The sequence below is a fragment of the Oncorhynchus mykiss genome, chromosome 7 (assembly GCF_013265735.2).
Source record: "Oncorhynchus mykiss isolate Arlee chromosome 7, USDA_OmykA_1.1, whole genome shotgun sequence".
In the NCBI taxonomy this organism is placed as follows: domain Eukaryota; kingdom Metazoa; phylum Chordata; class Actinopteri; order Salmoniformes; family Salmonidae; genus Oncorhynchus; species Oncorhynchus mykiss.
This window is the reverse complement of record NC_048571.1, coordinates 74,858,370-74,879,815: the sequence shown is the minus strand read 5'-3', so window position 1 is coordinate 74,879,815 and position 21,446 is coordinate 74,858,370. Positions and strand designations below refer to the sequence as shown.

Genomic DNA, 21,446 nt, shown 5'->3' with positions numbered 1-21,446 from the left:
TCACTGAGTACCATTCTTCATATTTTCAAGCATAGTGGTGGCTGCATCATGTTATGGGAATACTTGTCATCGGCAAGGACTAGGAAGTTGTTTTTTTATTATAAAAAGGAACAGAATTGAGCTAAACACAGGCAAAATCCTAGAGAAAAATCTGGTTCAGTCTGCTTTCCACCAGACACTGGGAGATTAATTAACCTTTTAGCAGGACAATAACCTAAAACACAAGGCCAAAGGAACACTGCAGTTGCTTACCAAGACGACATTGAATGTTCCTTAGTGGCCTAGTTACAGTTTTGACTTAAATCTGTTTAAATCCATGGCAAGACTTGAAAATGGCTGTCTAGCAATGATCAACAACCAACATTCACAGAGTTTGAAGAATAATAATGTGCAAATATTGTACAATCCAGGTGTGCAAAACTCTTTGAGATATACCTGGGGGGCGCTAGAGAGCGTGCTATGGAGTAGACGTGCTTTGCTTAACCTTTCACAACCTATAACTTCAAACATTGTCTAGCAGTATGACAAAGGGAAAAGGCAGCAAAAAAGGGGGCGCTAAACGAGATAGACAACGAACCAATTTCAACATCGCCGACCCACGAGGAGTTAGCTGAAGATGCTAGCTCCCAAGAGTTCCCCTCAGAACCTACTCAAAGTGACCTACTGGCTGCTATAAACTTACTAAGCAAAAAGGTGGACACAAGGTTGGCTGATATCTAAAAGATTATTGGGACTTTGACTGAAACTGTGAAGGCAACTAAGGGCAGGGTGCATGAGGTTGAGCAGACGACAGTAGATCACGAGGCCAGGCTACAGGACAAAGACACCAGAACATCTGAAATTTGGGATCCAGGAGGACACTGAGAAAGGGAAACCCACTGAATTTGTCTCAGGGCTGATACCGGCATTGCTGGGGAGTGAACACTTCAAAACAGCCATCCAGATCGACCGCACACACAGATCACAGGCAACGAAGCTGGCCAAGGGCGCACCACCAATGCCATTCATTGCACAGCTGCACAATCCCCAGACCAGGGATCACATCCTCAAGCTGACTAGTCAAAATTTCCCCTTTAACTACAACGGAGCGAGGGTGTCTTTCTACCCAGATCTTACTTTGGAGTTGAGGAGTCGTCGACGAGTATGATGAGTTACGCAAGAAATGCAGGGCGGCCAACATCCGATATGGATTCCTCTTCCCGGCCCGGTTTAAGGTAACAGTTGAGGGATCAACACGTACGTTTGACAACCCAAAATTGGCCGATCTGTTCTTGTCAAGCAAGCTCCCTCGCTGAGGATACAGAACGGTTGTGTCAACCGGCTAAGTGGCGAAATACAGGCCAGGAATGTGTTTGAATTTCCTGCCAATGTATTTTCGATCAGAAGATCAGAAATTGGGACTTACAGTGCTGTCAAAAAGTATTTGCCCCCTTCCTGATTTCTTATTTTTTTGCACATTTGTCACACTTAAATGTTTCAGATCATCAAACAAATTTCAATATTACACAAAGATAACCCAAGTAAACACAAAATGCAGTTTTTATTTATTAAGGGAAAAAGCTATCCGAAACTTCATGGCCCTATGTGAAAAAGTAATTGCCCCCTAAACCTAATAACTGGTTGTGCAACCCTCAGCAGCAACAACTGCAATCAAGCGTTTGCGATAACTGGCAATGAGTCTTTCACATCGCTGTGGAGGAATTTTGGCCCAATCTTCTTTGCAGAATTGTTTTAATTCAGCCACATTGGAGCATTTGAGCATGAACCGCCTTTTTAAGGTCACACCACAGTATCTCAATCAGATTCAAGTCCGGACTTCGATTAGGCCACTCCAAAACCTTCATTAAGTTTTTTTAAGCCATTCAGAGGTGGACTTGCTGGTGTGTTTTGGATCATTGTCCTGCTGCAGAACCCAAATGCTCTTCAGCTTGAGTTCACGAACAGATGGCCGGACATTCTGCTTCAGGGTTTATTGGTATAGAGCAGAATTCACAGTTCCATCAATCACAGCAAATCGTCCAGATCCTAAAGCAGCAAAGCAGCCCCAGACCATCACACTACCACCACCATATTTGACTGTTGGTATGATGTTCTTTTTCTGAAATGCTGTGTTGTCTCGTCAGTCCACAGAATATTTTCACAAAAGTCTTGGGGATCATCAAGATGTTTTTTGCCAAAAGTGAGACGAGCCTTTATGTTCTTTTTGGTCAGCAGTGGTTTTTGCCTTGGAACTCTGCCATGGATGCCATTTTTGCCAAGTCTCTTACTTATGGTTGAGTCATGAACACGGACCTTAACTGAGGCAAGTGAGGTCTGCAGTTCTTTAGATGTTGTTGTGGGTTCTTTTGTGACCTCTTGGATGAGTCGTCGCTGCGCTCTTGGGGTAATTTTGGTAGGACAGCCATTCCTGGGAAGGTTCACCACTGTTCAAAATGTTCTCCATTTGTGGATAATGGCTCTCACCATGGTTTTAAAAATAAAAAAAAATATATATATATTACCTTTATTTAACTAGGCAAGTCAGTTAAGAACAAATTCTTATTTTCAATGATGGCTTGATGGCCTTGTAACCCTTTCCAGACTGATGCCAATTACTTTGTTTCTCATCGGTTCCTGAATTTCTTTGGATCACGGCATGATGTCTTGCTTTTTGAGATCTTTTGGCCTACTTCACTTTGTCAGAATGGTTCTATTTATTTATTTATTTATTTATTTATATATATATTTTTATTTTACCCCTTTTTCTCCCCAATTTCGTGGTATCCAATTGTTTAGTAACTACTATCTTGTCTCATCGCTATAACTCCCGAGACGAAGGTTGAAAGTCATGCGTCCTCCGATACACAACCCAACCAAGCCGCACTGCTTCTTAACACAGCGCCATCCAACCCGGAGGCCAGCCGCACCAATGTGTCGGAGGAAACACCGTGCACCTGGCAACCTTGGTTAGCGCGCACTGCGCCCGGCCCGCCACAGGAGTCGCTGGTGCGCGATGAGACAAGGAATTCCCTACCGGCCAAACCGTCCCTAACCCGGACGACGCTAGGCCAATTGTGCGTCGCCCCACGGACCTCCCGGTCGCGGAGGAAAGGAAAGAATGAATGGGGCCATGTATCGTGAGATTTTGAGTGAAAACCTCCTTCCATCAGCAAGGGCATTGAAGATGACACGTTGCTAGGTCTTTCAGCATGACAATGATCCCAAACACACTGCCCGGGCAACAAAGGAGTGGCTTCGTAAGAAGCATTTCAAGGTCCTGGAGAGGCCTAGCCAGTCTCCAGATCTCAACCCCATAGAAAATCTTTGGAGGGAGTTGAAAGTCCGTGTTGCCCAGCAACAGCCCCAAAACATCACAGCTCTAGATGAGATCTGCATGGAGGAATGGGCCAAAATACCAGCAACAGTGTGTGAAAACCTTGTGAAGACTTACAGAAAACGTTTGACCTCTGTCATTGCCAACAAAGTATTGAGATAAACTTTTGTTATTGACCAAATACTTATTTTCCACCATAATTTGCAAATAAATCCTACAATGTGATTTTCTGGATTTTTTTTCTAATTTTGTCTGTCATAGTTGAAGTGTACCTATGATGACTAAATACTTTTTTGCCCCACTGTATATACTACAATTTGAAACGCCTTTTCAACGTAATGTATCATGATCATAAAGTTGAGGCAGTGGTAATTGCTCTTGACGCAGAGAAGGTATTTGATCAAAATATGGCAGCCGATACTGGATAAATGGTCTAGTCCCGCTTCATAACTGGGTTGATGATCTGCTCCTACTCTGTGCTGTACTCCACTCAATATTTATTTTTGGCTTAACTACACTGCTTGTAATGACTATATGCTGTCTTCTTATACATGTACCGCCTAATAGGATTTAGTTTTATTTTGTGTATGTATGACTTAAGTTTTGTTTTGTCCTCTAAATTGGCCATCCCATTCAACAGTACAATGAATGTCAATGTTTGTATCGCTGTCTTTTTTATTTTATTTTTTATTTGAAAATAATAAACATATATTATGTAGATTTACCCAGAAAGATTCACAGCTCAGGGGGTTGAATACTTATGTAAATGATATGTATTTCTGTATTTGCAAAAATGTCACTTTTTAGTGTAGATTATTGATAAAATATGACAATTAAATTCATTTGTAACACAAAATGTGGAAAAAGTCAATAGGTGTGAATAGTTTCTGAAGATAATATAGGTTATAGCCAGCTAACCCAAATACTGTAGGACCTCAATAACCCTCTAGCCCAAAATAAATGATGTCCTAGTCCTATGTAATCTGAGAAGAGGAGGTAATTTATGATTTTCCAGTTGTAAGAAAAGCTGATTTTATGGGTTTTCCACCCAAGGGTAAATTCTGTTTAGATTGATGCAAGCGTGCTATGACACTTGGAACCCATAGGGCAGGGAAGGCATCCAAATCCTGTCACCCTCGCACACGCACACACACACACTGCAGAATGGAATCTGGAGCAGAGCCAGCATGTCACATAGCTGCCATTACGACAGCAAACCCTTCCAGCCCCAGGAACATCTCTGTTATTCGGGGTGGCAGTGGTCACTGGTCCCACTATCAGTACCATCTTCCTCTGACATGGCTGTCTGTTATAAACTATGGAATATAGTATATGTCTGGTACTGTATAGCATTAAACAGCAGGGAAACACTTTTTCCAAGATTATTTACAAGATTATTTATGTCATACACAATCTTACGTAATTGTCTTGCACCAGCCGTATGGTGCTTACCTGTTGAAATACATTTTTATAATTTATAACCCAGGTATTTACTCTGGTACAGGGTCTTTGCAATATCAAGTTTGACCAACAGAACAATATGACACACTACCTAACTAACACAAAGGAACCAACCACTCACAGCAGTTGACATGGCAGTACATCTCCACAGCATGTGTTGCCTTCTGATTATTTTTAGAAAATTATCCTTTATTTTCTCCCAAAGCAGTTGGCCTTGCTGTAAGGCAATCTATGGTCATAGACTAGTGTGAGTGATTTATGGGGCGGGCAGAGCGTGAGGAATCTTTCCTGGGGCCGTATAGCCAGGTAGTTACTGGATATGGTGTCAATGGTATGTCAATGAGGAGATGGATGACTACATTGGAAAGATGAACTTATTCTCATCCTTACACAAGCTATGTACTGTTGTTGTTGTTGTACGGCTATAATGCTCTACTGTTGTGGGGAATGAATGTTGTTGCTGCCCTATTTGAACCAGATATGTGTGAGGTGAGGCAACGTGTAAAGTATGAGAAGAGATAGGAGCAACTGGGTATAGTGTTGTTGTTCCTCATAGTGATGGAATAGTGAAGGCCAGAGATTTCCGAAGAGCATCCTTCATTCAGGGTTCAACCCGTCATGCTGGTGTGTTCATTGCCAATGTGATACCTATCTATTTCTAACATTCTGTGTATTGTTGTTGCATTCCCCATCTTGCTCTTGGACTTGTAATAGGGATTCACACACTATTTGTGCAATGCATTTTTTTTGCTCCACCCACTCTTTTAGCGGTGTGCCTTATGATCTTTCCTACTCTTCTCACAGTAAATGTATCTCACTGTGAGATAAGGATGAGACGATTATAACCTTTGAGACAATACGAGACGATAACCAATATCTGAAAGATATGATACTGTCCTCCTGTTGTAGTTTGTAGTTGTTTAGTAAGACTTAAAACTATGAATTCATTGCCTGTAGTTTTAGAGTTATACAATGGCTTAAAGTTTCTAAATGCTGCAGACTAGTTTCACTTTGAGACAAACCTTACCGAGGTTGTAGTCTGCACTTTGACAGAGCAACGAGAGGCAGTGTAAACATTAGCTTGCTGCTTTGCAGTGAAATGAGAGTGAGCTCATGTGAGCATATCATTTGGTGAGGCCGCGACACACACAAAGGCTATAAGTCCTATAAAGCTATAAGTCTGTGGATCAAGCCGCACAACAGATCTTTTGTTTTGAGTGTTTTCTTTCAAGCTCCCTCACGTGTTTATGTTGCTCGTAGGGTTCAAAAAGCCTCTCTCAAGTAGCTGAGATTTACAGCCATAGGGAGATATTACTAACATAGCAATGTTAATTCTAAAAAAAGCTGTCATAGTCGTACACGTTTCCTTTAGGCTAAGGGTGAAACATTTGGAAATACACCTCAGGGAATATGCTAGAAAAAGATAATGGCTATTAACTATTTAGCTTTGTAGGTGATCACATGTTGACTTCGATGTCCAAAAAGTGACTGTGCCATGTCATGCCAATGCTTGTTACAGGCTACATCTAGCCTACAGCTGCAACTGCCTGTCATTGAGGATGTTCAACTCACTTTTGATATAATAAATATCTCTGGGCAGATAGAATTACACCAGGCTAAATTCATCTTCACTTTCAAAAAGTATTAAAATATAGTAATTCGAGACTGGACAACTTGACACACGTCCAGAGCCGTCTTAGGACACACCAAAGCAAAGTGTCCTCAGACAAAATCCATTGTCTTGTGCGGCGGTGATGTCAGCATGCGCATTGGTTATATTCATGTGAACATTTTTCCTTTGGCACATTCAGTCAGACCTTTGCCAAACCCACTCCAAGCTCCAGAAATGCTAGCTCCCCCACTAAGCCTATGTCCTTACTAACCCTCCTCTAGAAGCCTGCTACGTATCCCCTCCATAAGGAGTGGAAAACAAGGAAGCAAAGTTGTGTCAAAGCCATTATTTGGGCTACAGTAAACGTTGGTGTTTTGGTGAGGCAGATGTCCTCTGTCAAAGGCAGCTATGCTGATTTTTAAACATTCAAAATAGATCCATTCAGACTCGTCTGTAGCATGATGCTAGACTAAAATTGTATGACATTATTTGAGGATAATTTTGAGTCAATGTGGTTGCCTGTCACCTGGCCTATAATTTGAGAAGTCACTTCTCCAGTCCTAGATTTGAATGCTGTTTTGGCACTGATTGGTCATTAGGGGACCAGGCTAACTGTCGTCAGTTGACTCGGATTGTTTACAATGACATTCCTGACCACCACTTGAGTTTGAGATCCTGGTTGCCCCTCTCTGCCCTATCAAGTCTATAGATGGTTTCAGATACAGCCTCCATTAGGTGTCAAGTAAGGTTTCCATTGTATATATCTATTGTAAACATCCCACAGCAACCACTGAATTTTTGTGAAGTGCACTCATCCCACTCTTATTTCATGAGGAAGACTTGACGTGGGGTGATCAAAAGGCAACAGTGCCACTTTGACACTTTGTCCTGCATGGTGATTGACTGCGCTATTTTGGATTAGTTTCACACCTGACCCCTGTCTGGGAAGAGCAAAAATATATATATATTGTACACAATGTGTGATATTCATCACTGAATGCATTAGACCAGGGGTGGGCAGCTGGGAGGGGTGGAGGGTGGAACTCAGTCAGGGTCTCAACTTACTGTTGAGAATTAGAATAATAGAATATGCAATGTGCAATTTCGAAAGTTGGTTGTGCATCAGCAGTCACTCAATTAGATTATCTTATACAATGGAAACACATTTTTAGACGTTTTTAAAAATACAAAACAGAAATAGCTTATTTACAAAGTATTCAGACCCTTTGCTATGAGATATGAAATTTAGCTCAGGTGCATCCTGGATCCATTGATCATCCTTGAGATATTTCGACAACTTGATTGGAGTCCACCTGTGGTAAATTCAATTAATTGGACATGATTTGGAAAGGCAAACACCTGTCTATATAAGGTCCCACAGTTGACAGTGCATGTCAGAGCAAAAACCAAGCCATGAAGGAATTATTCCGTAGAGCTCCAAGACAGGATTGTGTCGAGGCACAGATATGGGGAAGGGAACCAAAACACTTCAGTAAAATTAATGGTCCCCAACAACACAGTGACCTCCATCATTCTTATATTGAAGAAGTTTGGAACCTTCAAAATTGGTGTCCACACTACATACTCTATAGGAATCTCTCTCATGTTCTTTTGCTTTCTCTCTCTCTCTCACTCTCTCTCTCTCTTTCCCCCTCTCCTCCAGTCTCCACATGCATCACCACCTGTAAGAAGCCTGCGCCACCGCCCGTGCCACCCCGCACCACTTCCAAGCCCTACATCTCTGTGACGGTGCAGAGCAGCACTGAGTCAGCCCAGGACACCTACCTGGACCACCAGTCTGAGCGTGATCGCCGCAGCAAGACCATTACCAGTCAGTCCAGCCAAGCCCACAGCAACTCCTCCGACAGCCTCGACAGCACGCGCGCCAACAGCTTGGCTCGGGGTATCCCTTGGCCCATCCCCGTCCCCATCGCCACCCCCCGGGAACCCCTCACCACCACCACCGTCCACCACACCACCACCGGGACTGACACCAACGACTCCCAGCGTGAACCCTTGAAGACGACGGGCACCAACAGGGGGAACCTGATGGCAGAGGAGCCCCTCGTGGACATCGTGCCCCGGAGGAAGCTTTCCTCCATAGGCATACAGGTAGGAGCGCCGTTACGAGCGCCGTTAGTCAGTGACGTTATGGTATCGTCAGTGAAGTTAGAGTCATTAACGTTACATTAGTCAGTAACATCACAGTAGTGGAGCTAGAGTTTCTGTGGCAGTATGGTTGAGGCCCAGCAATGGACTGGCGTACAGCAACCAATTGGCTGCCGGTTCAAATCCTGAAATGGGTGCGTGGGGGTGTGTACTACTATTGTTTCCTTGACAACAGCAATGAATATAGTATCAGTCAAAAGTTTGTGCACACCTACTAATGCAAGGGTTTTTATTATATTTTTACAATTTTCTACATTGTAGAATAATAATGAAGACATAAAAACTATGAAATAACACATATGGAATCATGTAGTAACCAAAAAAGTGTTAAGCATATCAAAATGTATTTTATATTTGAGATTCTTCAAAGTAGCCACCGTTTGCCTTGATGACAGTGTTGCACACTCTTTGCATTCTCTCAACCAGCTTCATGAGGAAAGCTTTTCCAACAGTCTTGAAGGAGTTCCCACATATGCTGAGCACTTGTTGGCTGCTTTTTCTTCAGTCTGCGGTCCAACTCATCCCAAACCATCTCAATTGGGTTGAGGTCCGGTGATTGAGGAAGCAAGGTCATCTGATGCAGCACTCCATCCCTCTCCTTGGTCAAATAGCCCTTACACAGCCTGGAGGTGTGTTTTGGGTCATTATCCTGTTGAAAAACAAATTATAGTCCCACTAAGCGCAAGCCAGATGGGATGGCGTATCGCTGCAGAATGTTGTGGTAGTAATGCTGGTTAAGTGTGCCTTGAATTCTAAATAGATCACAGTGTCACCACACCATCACACCTCCTCCTCCATGCTTCACGTTGGGAACCACACATGTGGAGATCATACGTTCACCTACTCTGCGTCTCACAAAGACACGGTGGTTGGAACCAAACATCTCAAATTTGGACTCATCTGACCAAAGGACAGATTTCCACTGAATGTGCGATACTAAATTTCTCAATATGTCAAAATATGTACTTTTACCTTGGGCTCATATTTACAGAGGGTATTAAACCTAACCATTGATTGTTTTAAGGAATAACCAAGCACTATACTGCACTGATGCAGTATGGATTTTTCTTGTGCTTACAGCTCAAATGGGGCTTGCTGAATTTTTAGAGTGTGCCATCTGGAAAAGGAAAAACCCAAAAGAGTACTCCCCATGTTTGCCTGAGGCAAATATTATGCTTTCACTTCATTATTTAAGATGTTTATTTTTTCAGACTCAAGTGTTGAAGGTTTGGAATTAGACAAGTAGTCCTTTTTTTTCATTCGCACTCTGCAAATGGTCAAATCTCACAATGCTAGGAGAAGTGTTTAATGTCTCAAGAACCACATTGATATATCATTTTAATCTTGGAATTCTGGATGACCACCAAATTCCTCCAGATTCAACCTTTTGATGACTGTGTTTTCTGATTGGTTGCCAGGTTGACTGCATTCAGGAGGAAGTCCAACGAGTGGAGACACCGACACCACCATTGGCCAGATTCCAGTCAATCGGAATACAGGCGGACGACGGCTGGCAGTAAGTATGCCACACTCGGCTTCACTCCCCTTTGTTCCCTCTCTTTGAAGTTTTATGTTTTATTAGTTGTATGTACAGGATACACATGGTATACACCATCCAATGAAATGCTTAATTGCAGATTCCTTCACGACAATGAACAACAATAAGAAATAAGAAAATACAAGAATATGAGCATGAAGTAAATGGCTCAGGAGAATGGAATTAACATTGTAGCATAAGTATCATACAGGAAGGCACAATTTATAGTAAATGTACACATGTATCAGGGACGGGAGGGAACTCCTAGTTTGCATGCAGAGTGTTGTGAAGTTGGTTGTCAGAATTCTCTCACAATTTGATTACTTCTGAATGTGGCCTGTATCAGTTGATATCGTAGAAAGAGCCTAAACAAAGAACTTTGTCTTACTTGACAAACAAAACGTGCATATATACCGTTGAAGTCAGAAGTTTACATACACCTTAGCCAAATACATTTGAACTCAGTTTTTCACAATTCCTGACCTTTAATCCTAGTAAGAATTCCCTGTCTTAGGTCAGTTAAGATCACCACTTTATTTTAAGAATGTGAAATGTCAGAATAATAGTAGAGATAATCATTTATTTCAGATTTTATTTCTTTCATCACATTCCCAGTAGGTCAGAAGTTTACATTCACTCAATTAGTATTTGGTAGCATTGCCTTTAAATTGTTTAACTTGGGTCAAACATTTCGGGTAGCCTTCCACAAGCTTGCCACAATAAATTGGGTGAATTTCAAACCACTCCTCCTGACAAAGCTGGTGTAACTGAGTCAGGTTTCTAGGCCTCCTTGCTCGCACACGCTTTTTCAGTTCTGCCCACAAATGTTCTATAGGATTGAAGTCAGCGCTTTGTGATGGCCACTCCAATACCTTGATTTTGTCGTCCTTAAGCCATTTTGCCACAACTTTGGAAGTATGCTTGGGGTCATTGTCCATTTGGAAGACCCATTTGCGATCAAGCTTCAACTTCCTGACTGATGTCTTGAGATGTTGCTTTAGTACAGTGCCTTGCGAAAGTATTCGGCCCCCTTGAACTTTGCGACCTTTTGCCACATTTCAGGCTTCAAACATAAAGATATAAAACTGTATTTTTTTTGTGAAGAATCAACAACAAGTGGGACACAATTATGAAGTGGAACAACATTTATTGGATATTTCAAACTTTTTTAACAAATCAAAAACTTAAAAATTGGGCGTGCAAAATTATTCAGCCCCTTTACTTTCAGTGCAGCAAACTCTCTCCAGAAGTTCAGTGAGGATCTCTGAATGATCCAATGTTGACCTAAATGACTAATGATGATAAATACAATCCACCTGTGCGTAATCAAGTCTCTGTTAAATGCACCTGCACTGTGATAGTCTCAGAGGTCCGTTAAAAGCGCAGAGAGCATCATGAAGAACAAGGAACACACCAGGCAGGTCCGAGATACTGTTGTGAAGAAGTTTAAAGCCGGATTTGGATACAAAAATATTTCCCAAGCTTTAAACATCCCAAGGAGCACTGTGCAAGCGATAATATTGAAATGGAAGGAGTATCAGACCACTGCAAATCTACCAAGACCTGGCCGTCCCTCTGAACTTTCAGCTCATACAAGGAGAAGACTGATCAGAGATGCAGCCAAGAGGCCCATGATCACTCTGGATGAACTGCAGAGATCTACAGCTGAGGTGGGAGACTCTGTCCATAGGACAACAATCAGTCGTATATTGCACAAATCTGGCCTTTATGGAAGAGTGGCAAGAAGAAAGCCATTTCTTAAAGATATCCATAAAAAGGGTTGCTTAAAGTTTGCCACAAGCCACCTGGGAGACACACCAAACATGTGGAAGAAGGTGCTCTGGTCAGATGAAACCAAAATTGAACTTTTTGGCAACAATGCAAAACGTTATGTTTGGCATAAAAGCAACACCCTGAACACACCATCCCCACTGTCAAACATGGTGGTGGCAGCATCATGGTTTGGGCCTGCTTTTCTTCAGCAGGGACAGGGAAGATGGTTAAAATTGATGGGAAGATGGATGGAGCCAAATACAGGACCATTCTGGAAGAAAACCTGATGGAGTCTGCAAAAGACCTGAGACTGGGACGGAGATTTGTCTTCCAACAAGACAATGATCCAAAACATAAAGCAAAATCTACAATGGAATGGTTCAAAAATAAACATATCCAGGTGTTAGAATGGCCAAGTCAAAGTCCAGACCTGAATCCAATCGAGAATCTGTGGAAAGAACTGAAAACTGCTGTTCACAAATGCTCTCCATCCAACCTCACTGAGCTCGAGCTGTTTTGCAAGGAGGAATGGTAAAAAATGTCAGTCTCTCGATGTGCAAAACTGATAGAGACATACCCCAAGCGACTTACAGCTGTAATCGCAGCAAAAGGTGGCGCTACAAAGTATTAACTTAAGGGGGCTGAATAATTTTGCACGCACAATTTTTCAGTTTTTGATTTGTTAAAAAAGTTTGAAATATCCAATAAATGTCGTTCCACTTCATGATTGTGTCCCACTTGTTGTTGATTCTTCACAAAAAAATACAGTTTTATATCTTTATGTTTGAAGCCTGAAATGTGGCAAAAGGTCGCAAAGTTCAAGGGGGCCGAATACTTTCGCAAGGCACTGTATATCCACATACTTTTCTTACCTCATGTAGCCATCTATTTTGTAAAGTGCACCAGTTCCTCCTGCAGCAAAGCACCCCCACAACATGATGCTGCCACCCCCGTGCTTCACGGTTGGGATGGTGTTCTTCGGCTTGCAAGCGTCCCCCTTTTTCCTCCAAGAATAACGATGGTCATTATGGCCAAACAGCAATATTTTGTTTCATCAGACCAGAGGACATATCTCCAAAAAGTACAATCTTTGTCCCCATGTGCAGTTGCAAACCGTAGTCTGGCTTTTTTTATGGCTATTTTGGAGCAGTGGCTTCTTCCTTGCTGAGCGGCCTTTCAGGTTATGTCGATATAGGACTCATTTTACTGTGGATATAGACACTTTTGTACCTGTTTCCTCCAGCATCTTCACAAGGTCCTTTGCTGTTGTTCTAGGATTGATTTGCACTTTTCGCACTAAGATACGTTCATCTCTAGGAGAAAGAAAGCGTCTCCTTCCTGAGCGGTATGACTGCTGCGTGGTCCCATGGTGTTTATACTTGTGTACTATTGTTTGTACAGATGAACGTGGTACCTTCAGGCATTTGGAAATTGCTCCCAAGGATGAACTAGACTTGTGGAGGTCTACCATTTTTTTTCTGAAGTCTTGGCTGATTTCTTTTGATTTTCCCATGATGTCAAGCAAAGAGGCACTGAGTTTGAAGGTAGGCCTTGAAATACATCCACAGGTACACCTCCAATTGACTCAAACTATGTCAATTAACCCATCAGAAGCTTCTAAAGCCATGATATAATTTTCTGGAATTTTGCCAGCTTTTTAAAGATACAGTCAACTTAGTGTATGTAAACTTTTGACCCACTTGCCAAAACTATAGTTTGTTAACAAGAAATTTGTGGAGTTGTTGAAACACAAGTTTTAATGACTCCAACGTACGTGTATGTAAACTTCCGACTTCAACTGTATATATGGGTATATATAAGGGTATACTGTATAACTATTGTTGTCTAAACAACAGTATTCCATTTTCAAATAAAAACCTCAATGCTATTTTATTGGCACCCCATACCAACAATTAAAGTACAGTGCCTTCGGAAAGTATTCAGACCCCTTGACTTTTCAGCCTTATTCTAAAATGTATTGCATATATTTTTTTCCTCAGCAATCTACACACAATACCCCATATTGACAAAGCGAAAACAGGTTTTTATACTTTTTTGCTAATTTATTTTAAAAAAAACCAGATACCTTATTTACATAAGTATTCAGACCCTTTGCTATGAGACTCAAAATTGAGCTCAGGTGCATCCTGTTTCAATTGATCATCCTTGAGATGTTTCTACAAATTGATTCGAGTCCACCTATGGTAAATTCAATTGATTGGACATGATTTGGAAAGGCAAACACCTGTCTATATAAGGTCCCACAGTTGACAGTGCATGTAAAAAAACATGTCAAAAATTAGCAAAAACCTGAGACATGAGGTGGAAAAAATTGTCCGTAGAGCTCCGAGACAGGATTGTGTCGAGGAACAGATCTGGGGAAGGATACTAAAAAGTATATGCAGCATTGAAGCTCCCTAAGAACACAGTGGCATCCATCATTCTTAAATGGAAGAAGTTTGGAACCACCAAGACTCTTCCTAGAGCTGGCTGCCCGGCCAAACTGAACAATTGGGGGAGAAGGTCTCTAGAATTCCTCTGTGGAAATGGGAGAAGCTTCCAGAAGGACAGCCATCTCTGCAGCACTCAACCAATCATGCCTTTATGGCATGTGTCCAGACAGAAGCCACTCAGTAAAAGGCACATGACAGCCAGCTTGGAGTTTGCCATAAGGCACCTAAAGAGTCTCAGACCATGAGAAACTCGATTCTCGGGTCTAATGAAACCAAGATTGAACTCTTTGGCCTGAATGTCAAGTGTCACGTTTGGAGGAAACCTGGCACCATCCCTACAGTGAAGCATGGTGGTGGCAGCATCATGCTGTGGGAATGTTTTTCAGCGACAGGGACTGGGACATGTTTGGGAATGTTTTTCAGCGACAGGGACAAAAAAAAATTCATATCGCGGCAGGTACTGCTCATCCTCTAAATAAAACAAGTATGTCAGGGACTAGTCAGGATCAAAGCTAAATTGAATGGAGCTAAGTTCAGAGATCCTTGATAAAAACCTGATCCAGAGCACTCAGGACCTCAGACTGGGGTGAAGGTTCACCTTCCAACAGGACAATGACCCTAAGCAGGAGTGGCTTCGGGACAAGTCTCTGAATGTCCTTGAGTGGCCCAGCCAGAGCCCGGACTTGAACCCATTTGAACATCTCTTGAACGCTCCCCATCCAACCTGACAGAGCTTGAGAGGATCTGCAGAGAGGAATGGGAGAAACTCCCCAAATACAGGTGTGCCAAGCTTGTAGCGTCATATCCAAGAAGACTCAAGGCTGAAATCGCTGCCAAAGGTGCTTCAACAAAGTACTGTGTAAGGGATCTGAATTATTGTGTACATTTGATATTTCAGTTTAAGAGATTTGGCACATTTGCAATAAATTCTAAAAACCTGTTTTTGCTTTGTCATTTTAGGTTATTATGTGTAGATTGATGAGGGGGAAAAACAATTTAATCTATTTTAGAATAAGGCTGTAAATTAAAAAAAATAATAATAAGTCAAGGGGTTTGAATACTTTCTGAATAAACTGTATGTCCCTTATTCATTATTATTATTATTATTGTTTATTATTATTCTATTAAACATGAATATTCAGACTTCTTTTCACAGATTTACATCTTCCCCTTGTTTGATGTTTTCTGTTCTATCACTTGAATGGGAAGGCAGGATCGTAGTCATGGTCAGATGATGGTCAGGGTTTGTGTGCCTGTTCCCCAGCCAAGTTCTTTTCCCATACATGTAATGAGTCATCGAGATGGATAGAGGTTGAACTTGCCACAAAAGACTGTGATACCATGTGCAACTACATTTTTAAAAGTAGTTAACTGTGTGGTATGCCCTGTATCCATCTCTATGGTCTAGTCTAGGTTCTGTGTGTTATTCCTATATTGATCAGTCCAGGATGAAGTGTCTAGCATTGAGAACATTGGTTGGTTTGTTTTGTAGCAGGAAAAGGCTTCGTCATATGTTTTCCCCTGGTGTTTGTTTTTACACACAAGAATAACAAATGTGATGTTTTTTTCACATACAGAAGCAATCAGGGTTGGTTTGACTTTGGTTGGCTTTAGTTTGGAATTTGTGTTAGGTTGCAGGCACATTCTGGTTAATGAAGTTTACTTATACATATTAGTTTACCAATACTATATATTGCATTGCCTTGACAACATTAATAGAGATGCAATGTCTATTTTCACCATTGTTATTGATTGAGCATTGACCACGTTTTCCTATGTCACTTTGTGTGTGTTTTTTCAGTCTCAGTCGCTCCAGTAACATGACTTCCAAGCAGGAGACAGACTCAGACACACAGGACCTCCCTGTCATCTCCCACGCCAAGCCCGCCCCCGAGAAGAAGAGCATGGTCAACAACGCCTGCCAATCCATGGACTCTCCCCCGAGCGGCGACCAGTTCAGCCAAGGCAACGGATCAAATCCCACCGCTGACACCAGTACGTCTCCACCTCCGCTACGGCAGTTCCTCAACCGCTCCACCACACGTTCCTCCTCCGACTCCTTCGCCGAGAGCCTGGATCCGGCCCTGGACCCCTCGTTCCTACCCCCTCCGGACCCCTGGCTGGAGAGTGGGAATGAGAATGGGGGCAGTGGGAACCCTAACGCGGTGCCCCCTCCAGGCCCTGCATGCCGGCGGGACGGCCATTGGTTCCTCAAGTTGCTGCAGGCAGAGACGGGCCGCATGGAGGGCTGGTGCCAGCAGATGGAGCAGGAGACCAAAGACAACCAGCTCTCAGAGGAGGGTAAGACACACTTTAGTATATAGCTCCACCATCCACATCATGTCAGTGAATTGATCTACAAAGTGTTCTGACCCGATGACCTGATCTGACCTGACCCAAGGGCTTAAAGCCTAGCGAGGGTTCAACCACAACACACACACACACCGACACTCTGCAGTGGATAAGGCGGTAATAGCTGGAGTTAACACACAGACAGGCCTCTAATTCCATAATTACACTAATGTACTCTGGACCTGATTACAGATCCAGATTAGATAAGTATCTCAACATCAGGCTGAAATGACACACACAGACAGACACACTGAACAGTCCTCACACAAAATCTCAGTCAAGCATGCACGCTATATCAGAATATCTTGACCAAACTAAGAAAAAAGCAAAGGGTCATTTTGTGTCAGTGTATGTATCTGCCATTTGCAGTGTGTGTGCTTGCGCATTCATTTCTCTCACTGTTGGCACGATAGAGTTGACATTGAATCTGATTAGTGCCGGACCATAGAAACACCTGGTACTGCTGGCCCCCTAATCTCAAAGAATCTGATTTATTGCAGGACTATAGAAACACCTGGTTCTGCTGGCCCCCTAATCTCAAAGAATCTGATTTATTGCAGGACTATAGAAACACCTGGTTCTGCTGGCCCCCTAATCTCAAAGAATCTGATTTATTGCAGGACTATAGAAACACCTGGTTCTGCTGGCCCCCTAATCTCAAATAATCTGATTTATTGCAGGACTATAGAAACACCTGGTTCTGCTGGCCCCCTAATCTCAAAGAATCTGATTTATTGCAGGACTATAGAAACACCTAGTACTGCTGGCCCCCTAATCTCATTGAATCTGATTAGTGCAGGACCATAGAAACACCGGGTTCTGCTGGCCCCCTAATCTCAAAGAATCTGATTTATTGCAGGACTATAGAAACACCTGGTACTGCTGGCCCCCTAATCTCATTGAATCTGATTAGTGCCGGACCATAGAAACACCGGGTTCTGCTGGCCCCCTAATCTCAGTGAATCTGATTTGTTGTAGGACCATAGAAACATCTGGTTCTGATGGCCCCCTAATCTCATTGTCATAACCTCATCATCCAGTGGTCCTATTTAAAAAAAATAAAAAATTGTTCGTTTTTGATCCAGCATTAAAACAGGGACTAAAGTCATAAATACTGGATGAAAAAGACTCAAGTATCTATTAGGCCCGGGACGATACCAGTATCACAATGCTCGTTACTATAGTGGCAAGGAAACAAACAGGAAGCGGATTTCACTTCTTTAGAAAAATAGCCCTAATGTTGGAAAAAACATAATTATGTTGTCATCCAGAGTCAGATTTATTTATTTTCCATGCTATAGCACACTATATTTTACATACAGCAGGTTTTTATAGGACCAATTGACTCTGCGTCGTGTTTTCATTTTTGCCATGGAAAAAATATTGTGACACTGGTATTGCTCTAGTAGCTATGTAGGCTTAGAGTGCTACCTTTAAAGAGGATAACACTGCCCATTACACTGTAATCCTCTTGGGTGCTCCCCATGTAGTCGTTTAGACACCCCACATTTGCTTGGGTTTGTTTTGGGAACGTTGCTGGGATGGTTTGCTGTGTTAATGTGATGTTTCTGTTTGAACAGGCTGACATTTTTCTCCCTCACAAATCATCTTGTCTCCCTGTGACAAATCCTTTTCACAAATGTCCTTGTGTGCAGTCTATCTGTCAATTTAGTTGTACAGATAGAGGGAAGTGTGTAGAGACAACCACATCTCCTCTCTTATGATGGTAGTGTTCTAAACCCATACTTTCTTGGGACGAGTGACCTTTAGGCGTGGTGTCCGTGCTCAAAAAGGTCCTTGACTCTTAGTACGTGGCAGAACAGTCTTGTTTTTGAGAATGTACTGAAATGAATGTATAGGAAGACCTGATACACATCAGTTGCTAGGGGGGAAAGTTTATTAGCATTAGGTTCGAGTTTTGTACCTAAATGGAGCAATGAGAGACACTCCTTGACACGCTCTGTTTATTGGTTTTGCATTCCCAATGCCCCAACAAACTGTGTGTGTGTGTGTGAGTGTCTGCCTGACTACCTAACTGTCTGTCTGTGTCTGCCTGCCTGCCTGTCTGTACCTGCCTGTCTACCTGTGTCTATCTGTCTGTCTGTGCACGTGTGTGTCAGTATGACTCAATCTGTATGTATTCTTGTTATCTGCAGTGTTGGGGAAAGTCCGCAGTGCAGTGGGCAGTGCTCAGCTCCTCATGACCAAGAAATTTGAGCAGTTCAGAGGACTGTGTGAACAAAACTTGGTAAGTATCAACTCTCCATGTTACAACTCGCCCATACACACATCACCAGACAAAACAATACAACACCATCACCAGACAAAACAACACTACCACAACACCATCACATCACCAGAAAAAAACAATACAACACCATCACCAGACAAAACAAAACAACACTACCACAACACCAACACGTCACCAGACAAAACAATAATACCCCACCACAACACCATTACACCATCACATCACCAGACAAAACAATAATACCCCACCACAACACCATTACACCATCACATCACCAGACAAAACAGTACTACACCCTCACATCACCAGACAAAACAATACAACACCATCACCAGACAAAACAACACTACCACAACACCATCACATCACCAGAAAAAAACAATACAACACCATCACCAGACAAAACAAAACAACACTACCACAACACCAACACATCACCAGACAAAACAATAATACCCCACCACAACACCATTACACCATCACATCACCAGACAAAACAATAATACCCCACCACAACACCATTTCACCATCACATCACCAGACAAAACAATAATACCCCACCACAACACCATTACACCATCACATCACCAGACAAAACAATACTACTCCACCACAACACCATTACACCATCACATAACCAGACAAAACAATAATACCCCACCACAACACCATTACACCATCACATCACCAGACAAAACAATAATACCCCACCACAACACCATTACACCATCACATCACCAGACAAAACAATAATACCCCACCACAACACCATTACACCATCACATCACCAGACAAACAATACTACACCCTCACATAACCAGACAAAACAATACTACTCCACCACAACACCATTACACCATCACATCACCAGACAAACAATACTACACCCTCACATAACCAGACAAAACAATACTACTCCACCACAACACCATTACACCATCACATCACCAGACAAAACAATAATACCCCACCACAACACCATTACACCATCACATCACCAGACAAACAATACTACACCATCACATATCCAGACAAAACAATACTACACCATCACATCACCAGACAAAACAATAATACCCCACCACAACACCATTACACCATCACATCACCAGACAAAACAATAATACCCCACCACAACACCATTACACCATCACATCACCAGACAAAACAGTACTACACCCTCACATCACCAGACAAAACAGTACTACCCCACCACAACACCATTACACCATCACATCACCAGACAAAACAATACTACCCCACCACAACACCATTACACCATCACATCACCAGACAAAACTATACTATTCCATACTCTACACACACATCAAATAACCAGACTAAACAAAGGTTAACACAACCCAACACACTTACATTACCAGATAATCAACCCCACATACTTACATTACCTGAAAACCGCTTATATTACCAGATAATCAACCCCACATACTAACGGAGCATACAGAAAGTATTCAGACCCCCCCCCCCCCCCCCTCCCCACCACCCCTGATTAAATCAACTTTTTTCCTCATCAATCTACAACAATACCCCATAATTAAAAAACAAAAACAGGTTTTTAGAATGTTTTGCAAATGTATTACAAATAAAAAACAAATACCTTATTTATAAATGTATACTTATTTATATAAGTATTCAGACCCTTTGCTATGAGACTCAAAATTGAGCTCAGGTGCATCCTGTTTCAATTGATCATCCTTGAGATGTTTCTTCAACTTGATTGGAGTCCACCTGTGGTAAATTCAATTGATTGGACATGATTTGGAAAGGCACACACTTGTCTATATAAAGTCCCACAGTTGACAGTGCATGTCAGAGCAAAAACCAAGCCATGAGGTGGAAGAAATTGTCCATAGAGCTCCAAGGCAGGATTGTGTTGAGGCACATATCTGGGGAAGGGTACCAAAACATTTCTGCAGCATTGAAGGTCCCCAAGAACACGGTGGCCTCTATCGTTCTTAAAGGGAAGAGGTTTTGAACCACCAAGACTCTTCCTGGAGCTGGCCGCCCGGCCAAACTGAGCAATTGGGGGAGAATGGCCTTGGTCAGGAAGGTGACCAAGAACCCGATGGTCACTCTGACAGAGTTTCTCTGTGGAGATAGGAGAACCTTCCAGAAGGACAACCAGCCAGGCCTTTATGGTAGAGTGGACAGACGGCAGCCACTCCTCAGTAAAAGGCACATGACAGCCCGCTTGGAGTTTGCCTTAAGGCACCTAATGGACTCAGACCATGAGAAACAAGATTCTCTAATCTGATGAAACCAATATTTAACTATTTGGCCTGAATGCCAAGCGTCACGTCTGGAGGAAACCTGGCACCATCCCTACAGTGAAGCGTGGTGGTGGCAGCATCATGCTGTGGGGGATGTTTTTCTGCGACAGGGACTGGGAGACTAAAACGTTCCACGGGTAAAACGTTCCACTGCAATAGTGAAGGTGTAAACTTGACAGTAGAAAATCTTAACAGTATATTTGACCTCTCAGCTTCCCTATCAAATCTAAAAAT

General features: G+C 42.4%; 1 protein-coding gene across 2 annotated transcripts in view; it reads left to right on the top strand.

The window, feature by feature from the left end:
• The window catches only part of LOC110528483 (disks large-associated protein 4), a 210,256-nt gene that overhangs the window by 175,916 nt on the left and 12,894 nt on the right, over positions 1 to 21,446 (top strand). Inside the window, exons 8-11 of one of the 2 annotated variants that reach the window (XM_036984063.1) lie at positions 8,050 to 8,498; positions 9,974 to 10,071; positions 16,126 to 16,619; positions 18,827 to 18,918. In XM_036984063.1, coding sequence (XP_036839958.1) covers positions 8,050 to 8,498; positions 9,974 to 10,071; positions 16,126 to 16,619; positions 18,827 to 18,918 — 1,133 coding nt within the window. Of the gene's footprint in view, positions 1 to 8,049; positions 8,499 to 9,973; positions 10,072 to 16,119; positions 16,620 to 18,826; positions 18,919 to 21,446 lie in introns of both variants that reach the window. The other variant, XM_036984062.1, reaches the window with a different exon arrangement.